Here is a 13,614-nt window from a genome sequence, read left to right as displayed (position 1 = left end):
TTTCTCGCATCCCTCTCTCGGACAGCCTAAAACCTCAGAGTAATGATTGCTCTCCATGTTTCTGCAGTCTAAATGGAGCCGCAGTGTAAATACAGGGCTGATTTGTACAGGTGCCAGGCTCGGATGCATAAACCTGAATATAGCTGCAGTACCTCACTCGCTTCGACGCTGACAGGACGGACGGAGCGGGGAGGAAGACAGCTGTGATGGGTGGACACGAAAAGCAATGATTCAAACTACTGATGAAATCTATCAAAGTGTATTGCAACAAAGGGGCAGTCGAGCTTATTTACTGTGTCAACATCATTCGTCTCATGTTTATGGACTAACTTTGCTGCTTGGAGCCCCCATCTTTGCAGACGGTGCCAGAGTAATAAGCGTCGCTAAATAGAGAGTGAACACAGATTAATGTTAACTTTACACATAATGAGGGTTGTATTGGGTGCAGGCCAATGAGACAGGTGGTGTTAGGAGGGGACTGGGGAAAATATTATATTTAAAAAAGTACAAAAAAAGCTGAGACAAAGGTACTTATCAAATGGTTTAGTAAGAAGCTGATTATCTGCAACAACTGTGATTACAAACTTTCTTTAAAAAATTCTTAACATTCCGATTTCCAGCTTTTTATTGATATTTGATCAACCAAGCAGTTTGAAGATTTCACCTTGAGCTCTGGGAAACATTTTCACAATTTACTGACATTTTACACACAAACAATTAACCAGATTCATTAAACCACGTTTATTTATATAATAAATATAATAATAATCTGCTGCAATCTCATGTTGTCTGGTTTCAACTTCTACGTATGTTTTCATTACCTTAAAGCTTTTGTTTCGCCTTCAAATCACAAAAAAACATCTTATGTAAATATATAAGTTTTACGTAAAATTACCACTTCAGAGATGTAAAGCGCAAAAGTGGATTCGTCATGGGATGCGTACTGTTGGTCTCCTCTTTTACATCACACCATTAACTACTATACATAATGCATTTTAGTTGTATTATAAAATGTTTTAATCCCTTTATTACAGTATTCCTGCTTACTACCCTCCTCTTTCATCTATTATGTTCACTTACTTTATACTATACTGAGATACTATACTTTTCTGTGTCTCAGGAGTGCAGTAAAGTATAGTTCTGTATCAGTGGGTTACGGAAGACACGAGAGAAACACCCCTCAAAAAAAAGCACACGAATATTGACTCTTGACCGTAGTGAAAAGGGCAAATACACTCAAACAATAAATCAGACTTGGCTTTGAGAATCCATTATTTGCTAAGTGGGTCACAATTCAGATGCTGTAGACACCATCTCTTTCTCTGTTCTGTTCTGCTTACGTCTCTCCATGATCTGAAGGTCAGTGCTGGATGGGCAGCATACACCCACACTATACATCCCAGGTGTGCATTTCCTCACCCTTTCCCTCCATGTGTGTTTATCTGGTGGTTATTAGTGGAGTATATGGCCAGTTGGGAGGACTGGAGCTGTCCTTCAGTCCATCATTCAGTGACACACACGCACACACACCGTTAAGACATGTCAAGGAAACCAGCTCTAATACAGCTAACAGCCCTGAATTATTTAAACAGTGGGAAGGAAGAGGAAAGGAGAATATGGAGGGGAAGAGATTGGAGAGGAAAGTGAGTTAAGGAGTAAATAGAGGTAAAGCGGGTCCCTTTCAGTCCGTCTGACTCCCAGTGAACTTATTCAAAAAAACTTCTATACTTGGTTTCGTCCCCATCTGCTTTCTTTCACCCCATCTTCAGCGGGTCTCATTTCCTTCCCCTGTCAGCGTGGCTGCTCCTCCTCGTCCTCTCCTCCCTCCATCGCCTTTTCCAACACCATTTCACCCACCTCACCTTCCCTCCCTCCCACCCCCTGCCATCTTTCTCTGTGTTTATCTAAGCACTTTCACGGTCACTGCTTTGGAATCCCAGGAGTCTAAACTGGCCCCTTCGCCTCTCCCTCGCAGGCGATCCGTGCTTCCCTCTCCCTCTCCATCTTTCTCTGTCACAACGGTTGAGATTCATATCGCACTGTGCATCAGGGGTATGGAAGGTCCCCCCTATTCACCCTCAAGGCAGCCAGCTTTGTCCTGTTCTAGTCACGCACAGTCGCCCCCCCCTGCCAGTCCTCACACACACATGAACAAATTCACACCAGAGGTGGTCACATTGAGGTCTAATACCAATCAACAAAATCCTGAAAGAAAATTACTGAAGTATCTAAACTAAATATCCATTTGACTTCAAGGCTGCTGAACATCTGTTTTTTAAAAAGAAATTCTTTACAGTACTTTCAGTAAATCAGCTCAACCGTGTGAAATAAAATTCATGCTTTGGACATTTTGTTTGATAGAAATAAATGGCATGGTCCACCTCATGGCCGGATGCCCCTGAATTTCTTAGAAATGCCAGTTAAGTTCCACAACACTGATAAAAGGGTTATACACAATAAGAGGGGAAGGAGGGGGAAGGATTTAGGAGTGGAGGGGAAGGAAGTGGCGAGGGTCAGGAGGAGAGGGGCCGACTCTGGTCTCACATCGCACCAACAACAGCCCCACACTGGACTGCAGGGATTAACTGATTAATTTGGGATTAAAGATGACTGGTCTCTACTTTAAGTAATGACCTAAAAATTACAAGATTAACACACAGGAGGTATAGCATGTGTGTGTGTGTTTTCATAGTAACAAAGAAGTGCAGTGTTAATCAGCTGTGAAGTAAAGCTGCAAATACAACAAAAACTGCCTCCACTTGTTTAGCTATTCACTATCTACCATTGATGAGGAACAACACTGCACAGAATAATAATTGTCTGCTCTGAAAGGAACCAGGGAACCTCTTTAAATGTAAAAAAAGAAAAAAAGAAAATGTAGTGAGTAAGGGATTTTCTGACTTCAATGATGATGCTTTTGTCACTGGGTGTATTTTAGAAAAGCACAGATTAATTCCACAATCACAAACAGGGAGCATCTGCGCCAGTGTTTGAAGGAGTGCGCCGCGTAGAAGAACTCCATTTCCACCTGAATGGGAGAGCAATGAGATTCATGAGTTCTGCTGCTACAAGGCCAGAGCTATGGAGATTTGGGACAAGGCTATTTCACCTTTTCCCATTCAGCACAAAATACAACCACTACTCCTGATGCTCCACAGACGGTGAATTACAACCATCTGATCAATTCTGACAAATATAACAAAACACGCGTTTGGACAGTGACTGAGCGACATTGGTTTCAAAATGACTCAAGAAATGTCAATAAACATAAAGGCGGAGAGTTGATGGAAGATTTGAACTGATTGACAAAGAAGAAAGTTTTCCCTATGGAAAGTTTATACGCCATGTACAATATTTAACGCACTACTCTGCAGTTAAACATGGCAGAATTCTGTCAAAGCAACATTAGATGACAAAAGTGATCATGTAAAATCACTAACAAGCATCATTCTGTGACAAAAGGTGGACACAAATCACTATAGAGGCTGAATTTATATGACCAGGGGCACAACTAGCCTCTCAGTACAGAGGGGGCAGAGCATTCTTGAGGGGCCCCTCTGACAGTCATTTGAAATGAATCGCTATAAAAGAGCTGATATTCTTTACGGTCACATCCATAAACGCTAATTGTCACTTATTGTGCCGAGGGAGACAATGTCTATAAAAACGTAGAGTGAAGCCAATTTGTCAGACAAGCTTGTTTTAAAAAGGAGAGAAAAAGAAAACAGGTTGCCAGCATGTGGCGCTCTACGTGCATCGGCTGATGAATGGTTGATAGGCAGCGACAGGCAGGTGCACTGTCAAATAACTTGTAGATTTGATGCAGAAGCATGAATTGGGCTTTACTTCACTCAGTTAGTGTCAGCCAGGGATATATATCCACTATGAGCAGTCTCAGGAGGTAGAGAGGATTGTGCACTGACCAGAGGGTCGTGGTTCAATCCCTGGCTCCTCCAGTGCTTTCCGAAGAGTCCATTGGCAAGATACTGAGCCCCAAATTGCTCCTGCCAACATTGTATGGATGGTGTGCAATAGAAAAAGTGCTTCATAAATGAATGTATGCATGAATACCTCTAAAGAGCTTTGAGTGTTGATAAGACTGCAGAAATACAGAAAACTTATGGTTTACTTTTGCGGTCAAGCCAAAAAGCAGCCCAGTAGGGGCCTCTAGTGAGTGTGGGACCTGCTCCTGCAGTCGCTATACGCTTACAGATACCACTCACTGTAGCTGCACAACTGCAGGCTGATCAAAAAACTGAATCTGAGAAGAAAGTAAGAAAAAAAAATAGCAGTCAAGAGAACCAGGAGATCAAGCTGTGTCTGCATTTACTGCACACCCCAAAATCATGTGGTCCTGGTTATTGCTGCAAAAATAACAACCAAATCTGCTGGCGTACACACAGACTATCATCTACAATCTGAGCACTGGCATGTTTAAATAAGCATCTGATACCACATTCCATTCATGTTTTGAAAGAAAGCAGTGCCAGCTTTAAACGATGGGGTCATACATACTTCCTGGAGTGCTGTGTGTGTGTAATGTATGCAGCCAGGGCAATGGTACTATTAGTAGTATGTGTGTGGATATCTGTACCACACCTGTGTAAGATCATGCGTCACAGAGTGTGGGTGTGTGTGTGTGTGTGTGTGTGTGTGTGTGGGGGTACAAAGGGAGGGGCTAAGGGGAGGGTCTACTCATCACGCCTGCTTGTGACAGTGATAGTAATACCTGCTGACATCCTTTCTTCCCCCTATCCCTCTCTCCCTCTCACCTCATCCCTCCATCCCCAGGGGTCTTTCCGAGCTGTTTTGGGAGTTGAAATCTGTTGACTCTTTCCCTACCAGCCGCTCCTCAATGCATTCTCCATCCCTCACTCCCTCCACTGCAGGTCTAATGTTTTTACCATCTCTGGGGGCCGACTAGAAAAAGAAGCAGGCATGGAGTGTGTGTGTATTCATATGTGGTGCGTGTGTGTGCTAAAAAAAAAAGCTGAGAAGAGTGTGTTTCACATCATTGGGGGATGTGCTGCCATACATCTGGGAGGCAATTGCCAAAATAATATTAGTTTTTTTTGTTCCACCAAGACTCCAGAAATCATACAGCGGATTCAAAAGATCTACATGGTGAAACATTTGTCATGTCTGGGAATCACAAAGTATGGGATAAAAGGTGTTTTTAGGAACAGGAAACTGAGAACTAGAAGCTCTGTATGTTACAGCAATGAGAAGGTCATACTGATAAGCAGAATTGTTTATACAAAAAAAAAGAAAAAAGAAAAGGTGCAATACACTGAGGTAAACTCCCTCTAAACACACATGCCCACACCCCGTTAAGTATTTTTTATCAAAATGTTTCTTGGAGATTAAGTGTAGAGGAGCTGCACTTTTCTCTCCGGTTTGTAAGAACATCAAGTTCGGACATATGGCTTCTGGATTCACACACTTCAGACCAACTGTACTGCAGCTTGTACATGGCATGGACAGTATAGATCCATTTAAAATGGAGACAACAGGAGACATCTTTAGGCATTGGTAAATAAAAGAGTGACTTACAAATGTCAAACATTAGTAAAAATGCAGCGTATTCCCTTAACTCTAGAGAATTGCTCCATTTCCTTCTGTGAGTGGATTTGAGTAATATAATTTAAAAGCTTGAGTACCTGCGTATCCTCCATCATGTCTTTCCATGGCAGGATTATGAAGGTACGTCATGCACATTTATAATATTTCTTCAGGTTTTAAGAAATGTCACCTAAAATCACATCTCTTTAGTTTTATACAGGACGCTTTGTGACATGAACAATTACCCAAAAAGAACAGTGGAGCCTACTGAGTCTTAAGTTTGATCCAGAGACAAACTGCACTCACTTGAAGTGGAAATTAAACACTTGACAAACATGGACATGTAGGTTTGTATCGCTCTCAACCTACTGATCTAACTGGGTCCATCTACTGCACACGAGATGCACTATACCAAGGTCTGACGCTTTCTAGATTTTTAAAAGATTTATGGCTAAGAGGGTTTTCTTTAATAAAAACAAAATAGTTGTTCAAATCGAGCACCAACACCTAGATGAACACAAACAGCATTCCCAAGAGCGCCCTCTCGACAGGTGACGACAACAAGAGTCATCATGTCAGAGGAAAACAATCATTGCACAAAATTCTGCTGAAGTTCTATATATATATATATATATATATATATATATATATATATATATATATATATATATATATATATATATATATATATATATATATATATATATATATATATAACATCAGGAAATAAAACTGCAGAAACTGTTTTACAGCGAACATTATTCGTGAGAAGACAGAGGCAATTCAAGAAAAGAACTTTGAGGTGACTGTCCTTAAGCACCTTTGAGGACTTTGAGCTATGATGGCAAACACGTCTCAGTGTCCTCCTGGCAGCGAGGACCTTGTACGGTACAATAATCCAGGTTCCTGCTATACGTCCTTTTGCTCTGTCTGGGTCAATACTAATTCAATTTCTGTCACAGGAAATTCCCTGGTCGCCTCTTGGCAAGATTTCTGAGCCGAGAGGAAGAGCATTGTGTGAGCTCTTTATGTACGTGAGAGTGTCTGTCTGTCTGTGGCTAAAATGCACATGTTGGCTCAACAACAAGCAGACGGTGTTTTGGTCAAGCTCGCGTTGACAGCGTTTCCCACATTTTCCGTTCATATCTTCTCACGCACACACAGTTTAATTGCTGTTTTGTGTGTCAGAGAAATACACAGTTGGCCTGACACCTACAACAATGCCAGCTCATTGTTGTGCCATGGACGGACGCATGAATGGATGGATGAATGAATGCGCTCCCAGCCGGCGCTCACCAACGGCCCTTAACCACCATAACCTCTTCCCACACGTACGGCAGCACAGCAGCCATTTTGTGCCAAAGCCATGCCTGTGCCGTGCCAGCCAGAGCTGCAGACGATGTCGAACCTCATTTCATTCCACAGCTGTTCCACCTCACTTGGAGACATTCATACAATGCAACTTATTACAGCTTAATGCAGCCTAATATTGATGTATGTGTGTACACAGAGAGACAGCGCAGCGTGGGGTGAGAAATTGGGAAAGAGATGGGCCCATATGCAGTCTGGCGATAATGCGAGAAGCCGGCGATAATATCTGGGTGTTAAATTGGTATCGATTTACTAAATATCCTGACCAGGAGGAGAGAGTGGCCGTCCTTTCATGCCTGTACACCATGTCTACTGCGACGGCTCCAAGCTGCACTGTGACTATCTGATCCATTTTAATACAGACGTCCAGGCCTCTGCCCAAACCTCATTTTCTAGACCGTGCGCTTATGTCTTCCTGTGTGTGTGTGAATGTATTTGGCTTTCACTTCAATTGCAAAGCTTTTCTATGTTGTTTTAATATTGCAATAAACACATGTATACATATAAAAAAAAGCAGGAAGCAGTGTCAGTTACTCGTAACCCATTTCTGTGTAGTTTCTCTGGAAATTATTCTTAAAATGAGGCCATGTGACACTTTAGAGCAAAAGGAACAGTTGCACAATACTCTATCAGCACGCCGCACCTTCAAAAAAACCAAGCATCCAAAGGCAATAACATGCCTGTTCTCTCCAACACTTCAGTCACACCTAAATTCAACTAGCAAGTGGAAACAAAACAATGACCTATTTAGTCGAGAGGACGGCACAGCGGTTGGTAAATATTCCCACAGCCGCACACCGCTGGCCGGAAGTGAGGACTTGCATTACTTTCTGCAAGTTGAAAGAAAGTAGTAGAAACAATAAATAAAGTATTTGAATAGAGCCTGGTAACCTGCTACTTTTTTATGCTTTGTTTTTCCAGAACTGAAATTTATCACACCATCTTTTCTCACGGAAACAAAGACTTTCCTTTTATGCAAAATATAAACCTAAGGTGCACACACACACACACACACACACGCAAGCACACACTCTTCTGAAACAGCCATTGTTCCACTGAAGCAAACTTCAGCAGACAACAATGCCACCGAATGTCAATTCACAGGCATACAAATCACTAAAATCACTGCCCCGCATTGTTTTCTGACAGAGATGAAGAAGCTGAAGTGTACACAAACTTAACTCATCCGCAGTTTACCTCCAGATAATATGCTCAATACCACCGACAAACAGAGAAAGCACATTTACAAAGAGCGATAAGGTGCGCAAACACACTCACAAACACACTCACAAACACATCTCTCTAACACGGACCACGGCAGAGACAATAAGCATTGACACAGAAAGACAGACGAGGGGAGAGAGAGAGAGAGACACTGATACAGCCTGATGACAGATGAGTAGAGAGGGAACCTGTGAGAGATAGAGAGTGAGGGGGGGGGGGGGCTGCTTTGTTAGCAGGACAGGGAATAAAGTGGTAATTACCTCACTGTGGGTTTGTTGATTATAGTTCAGCCAGGTTCTCCATGTTAATCATTTACCAGGGGAAGACAGAGATTAGTATAGAAACAGACACAGAGAGAAGAGATAGCAGCCACTGCGAGAAACGCACTCATTTGCATGCACACACACGACGGAGCAGAAATAGACAGTCAGACCTGTGGGTGCAGAATTAAGAAAAAAGAAAAAAAAAATTAAAACAGAAATCAGTCTTAATGTGCCATCATCTCCCCTGACAAGACACAATTATGGGCAGTGTCTGATTTCACTTTACTGTATACTGGGGGTGTCTGCTTGCACAAGCCGGATGTGTGCGTGCATGTGTCTGCATGTGTGAAGGTATGGTATGCAGAATGTGATTTACTCTGGTATTTAAACGGGATCATCGGTGAGCACGCACGGAGAGAAATGGTGCATAAACAGAGCGGAGATTACACGGAAGACTTATGAGGGCTGCTTTCAATAAAGATACAGAAAACCAATACAAATATTCATCTGCTGCACGCACCGTTTAAACATGCTCCACTGGCTCCTGAGCTCGACCTCTGTCGGAGCGGGAGAGCGAGATAAAGACAGAGTGCAAGAATAGAGAGTGAGAGACGCAGAGGAGGGGGTCTGATGTTGTTTTAAAATGCTTTAAGGTCCGTGTCCAGACTTGAAGAGTGAGTTCAAGTACAAGCAACAGGGGATACATGTTAAGAAACATTGGTTATAATATTCCTACTGTGCACATATGGTAAAATACTGTTATCTCCAGTTAAAACCCCACAAATCCACTGCTCTGGAAAGAAAGACATTGGGAGAAGAGAACACAAAGATTTGGAGATTCAAGTTTGAGCAGCGATCCAGGGAAACTGTTGCAACAAGCTCAACTCCTGCCATGACGGATAAAAACAAAAAGGTAAAGGTGTCGAGGAGCCAAGAACAAGGGTCCATCAGAGGACAGAGAAATGGAGAAGCTTATTGAAGGTTCAGGTATGAGTGATATTTATTCTTGTTAAAGCTAAAAGGCAGCTCGTATGCAAAGTTTCTCTGAGTAAACTTCCTGACACATTCTGAGTAAATCTATGAGGATGGATGTGGCACAGGGCGCAGACACTGTTGAATCAGCGAGACGGCTGCTCGACCTACTCGCTCCAATAGGTTTCAAAGCACACGCGAGGGGGCTGAATACACCAGTAAACCAAGCTGAGGTTATGATATTTTACTAACCTTTAACTGCTCTAGGAAGTAAAAAAGAATTTCTCATCTAATAAGGATCTATTGCTCAGAGAGAGAGAGAGGGGGAGGGAGAGGCGCGGTTGTAAAATGAAAGCGATCATAAACTCCTTCCATAAAATCATAAAAGAGGGCAGTCGAACCACTTGAGCCCCACAATGAGAGAGGCCGGGGCATCTGATTCCACGGCGCCCGACGCTGACCCTGCAGTCAGGTCTATCACATCCATTTCAGAGCTCCATTTTTCAATCTGGAGGGTGCTAAATGTGCGCCAGTTAAAGTGTTTCACTGAGCCTTTGTTACAGCCATATTAGCCATCAAAGACCAGAGCAACGAGACCCTTCAGTCTCCACTTCACTGCCCCTGCTTCATTAAAACCATAAATCTAGATGTCGAAGGAAAGGTGACGGCCAGAGAATGTCTCCTGTCACCCGTATTAAATAAGAGCCTGTTTGCTCACCAGCTACAGTTGTGTTCGATCTATACTGTATATAAACGAGCTCAGGCTTTCATGCAGCGGCGGTCGTTGCTTCTCTTCACCTGATGGCAGGAATCATTTAGGCAGGATTAAACTGTTCTGCACGGTTCTTTAGCTTCTAGGTGTTGAAAGCTTTATCGGCAACATTTACAACGAGGGTTGAACCAATGAGAAGGGGCACAAAGGCCAGAACAACAACAACATCCTTTCAACGTGTTCCATTAAATCTACGATGTGATTTCTTTAAACTTACTTAAATTAATTGATTTTTAGGAACACAGCACTGATACTTATTATATTCGAATTATTTAGTTTACTCCATCAATGCCTGAAGGAAATATCTGGTTCTTAAGCTGGTTCAAAAAATATATATATATCTAATACTTATTCAGTTTTAATGTCTGCAGCTTGATGCTGGCCAGGTTAGTCAAAGAGCTGAGCGATAAAAGGATATCAATAATTATCACAATATAATTAAAAAAATAGCAATATCACAAAAGTTCAATATATAACCATATATGGCTCATGCTTTGCTCACGCAGAGTGGATGTATAGCGGTTTTTATGTTCTACTTCAGATTTATAAAATATTTTGTCATTCTCTGCCCATAAGAACAGTTGAAACCACAACCTTCACTCAGAAGTAAAATTCTGTCTTTAAACCTAAAAGAACTGACATTTATTGTGAAAATTATCGATATCGACTAATATTGACATTTTTCTACTGATACATTTTTGGCTATAATCACCCAGCCCTAGTTAGTCAGAGCTATTTTGCTGATGTAAAAAGTGAAACTGAGTCGGAACAGTTGCGTTGGCTGTTAAATCAAAACAATGCGCTGAAAGATGATAAAGTGCTCAGTGAAGCTGAGGGATTCAGCTGATCCTTCGTTTGTATAGAACTAATGACGAAAGCTGCTTAAAGAAGGGAGTTATATCGTAAATAATAATGGTTTGATTTCAACTACAACATTGTGGACAAATAACCAAAAAGCCAAAAGTGGTTATTTGGTTGAATAATGTGCCTTCTGCGCCCAGAGCCTGGACTCCAGCCCTGGACCAGGCCTTGCAGCCTCATGCCAACAGAGGCACAGCTCTCTCTCTCCTGTCCCTGTGCTCCTTCACCCTCGCCAGGCTACATTTACAGGCCTCAGGACAACCTGGCTGGCTGGCAGGCAGCTAATAGAAAATATGGTATGGGAAAATGAATGAAGCTCAACTAATCCCACCGCCAATATCCATCACTGGGCAGGAGGGAGTCGTGAGAGATAAACGGGTGAAGGAGGAGTGCAGAGCAAAAATAAAAAATGAAAAGGTGAGTGGGATGTAACAAGGGAGGTAATGAATGAGAGAGGAGAAGAGAGGTGAGGAGAGGAGAGGAGGAAAAAGTGAGTCCTGGTGGTAAACCCAGGGGATTCTGGAGCGGCTGCAGCATCACGGCTCCACTGATAGCTTTGTGATTGGGTGGTGTTGCTGATGAGAGTGATTCTCTGCCACAGTGGGTTACCCTCCACCGTGATGCTGATGGCATTGTGATTGTGTGGTGTTGCACTCGACTGTGTGGCCCTGCCACAGGCTGTGCGACCATTCATCCCTGAATCTCTGGGGAACAAGAAGATGCTTCCTAATCCTCGCCACACCGCATTTCTGTAGGATCCCAATTACAAGACTGGGTTTTACCCAGCTGGACACACTGGATATAACCTCAGCTGACTCTAGTACAGGAAAGTCCTGCAGATCCGACAAAAAAGCCCTTTGGGAAATTATAAATCCTGGGCTTCATACTTCTGTCACATTTCGCGCAACCAGAAATGTAGAAAAAAAGACAACGCTGTGACTGACAAAGGGGTCTCGGTGGCTATCAAGTAATGGGCACACTCATGTGAAGGAGTTTGGGGGAAATCAGGCCTTGTGGCGGGAGTTTGTAAATGTGCAGGTCAAGAGAGAGGTGGTCTGGGGACGTGTTATTCTGGGCATCAGGCCCGACTCGCCCTGCAGGCCTCCCACCTCAACCCCTCAATTAGCCAGACTGGAACACCTGGATCAGCAGGTGAGCCTGGCTCTGGCCTGCTAATGGTCCCAATAAACACACTACACACAAAAACACAAACACACACACACCAACATACTCACTTTAATATACACCTGTGTCCTCAGAATGTTATCTAGGGCACCATTCAGTACACTTAAGAAGAAGCCCATACTTCTGCTTTCCCTTAAGTAGCATAATCACTAAACGCCAAAAGACAGTGGTTAGAGTGTGGCTATTATGAGCCAAGAGGATCACCTGCAGGAGGCCTCTCTCTCCTCAAATGAGACGAGGAGGCCCCAGAGATCAAGCTTCTTTATCTAAAAGGAGAAACATGTGGGATCACTTTTGGCTCAGGGCAGGTTTTAGGTGATCAAACCTGCTCCTGCACACAAGGACGTGATCTGCTGCATAGCACAGATTCTTCACAGGAGCCTGAGCCATTAGCAATTATTGTGCAACAGCACAAGTTCGGACCAGTTTCAGTTTCATGCAAAGTCGTGACACTGAACCACTTTTCTCTATTTCACTACTAATCCTTGATTCGTGGCCCGAAGCGAGCAGGAGCTCAGAGAAACTGCTCCTTTCTGGGGAGGGCTTCCTCACCTGGTGTTGGTGGAGTTCCAGTACACGACATGTCGTTTGGCCACCGCGGCTGAGAGGAGGTGGAGGAGTAAAACCGTGGCTTTCCAGGTGGCCAGAGCTCCCGGTGTCACGGGGGCCATCCTGACCGCCGCTGAGGGAGGGGGGGCCCGCGGAGAGAAGCGGTGTCTGCCGGGGCCTGGCTGCCTGGCTGGGAGTGGTGCGCGCCTCAGGTGAGGAGAAGAACCGAGCAGGAGCAGCAGGAGGAGGAGGAGGAGACACCCGGTGAACAACTTCCTCTCAGCGGCTTCACTAACTCGGGAACCGGCTCCAAACTTCTGTCATCTGCTGCTGCAGCCTCGCATCATGAATACAAGTGAGTGCAGTAGCTTTTTAAAAGGTTTAAACAGTCACAGGCTGCAGAGTTGAAGGTGTGCACCTCCACTGGGAGAAGTTCTCCAGAGTTTATCCATTGTTCTGCATGATGCCCATGAGCTGATGTTCCCCCTGCAAAGTCCCACACTGTAAACTGAGGTTTAAAGGTGAGTTTAAAGGTGAGGCTGAGCCGCGCACTGCAGCAGTGGGTCAGATTGTAAATGGAAACTGGCAGCGACAGATTGCACAGCGCCAGGAGGGCGGGTCCTCTGGGCTGAGGGCGGTGCCAGGGGGAACTTTGGACCAATCCCTTGACATGGGTGTGGTGATATGTGTGTGTGTGTACGTGTGTGTGTACGTGTGTGTTATTGTAGTGCACGGTTAAATGTTTGGGAGGTGCGCCGACTGGTGTGAGGAGACAAGTCTGTCACTGATCCAGTTATTCAGGAAAGGTCAGGAAAGACCCTCTCTCTGCCCCTCTTAGATCACTGGTCTGGAGCT

General features: G+C 43.8%; 1 protein-coding gene across 1 annotated transcript in view; it reads right to left on the bottom strand.

Annotated features, from left to right (window-relative positions):
- Positions 1–13,336, bottom strand: part of si:dkey-246i14.3 (ephrin-A4) — a 32,577-nt gene extending 19,241 nt beyond the window's left edge. The window contains exon 1 of the mRNA XM_034611815.1: positions 12,763–13,336. Coding sequence (XP_034467706.1) covers positions 12,763–12,881 — 119 coding nt within the window. The 5' untranslated portion in view covers positions 12,882–13,336. The remainder of the gene's footprint in view (positions 1–12,762) is intronic.
- Between the last annotated feature and the right edge of the window lie 278 nt (positions 13,337–13,614).

Source organism: Hippoglossus hippoglossus, chromosome 16, assembly GCF_009819705.1.
Source record: "Hippoglossus hippoglossus isolate fHipHip1 chromosome 16, fHipHip1.pri, whole genome shotgun sequence".
NCBI lineage: Eukaryota > Metazoa > Chordata > Actinopteri > Pleuronectiformes > Pleuronectidae > Hippoglossus > Hippoglossus hippoglossus.
The sequence above is the reverse complement of the archived record's forward strand: the minus strand, read 5'-3'. Positions and strand labels throughout refer to the sequence as shown.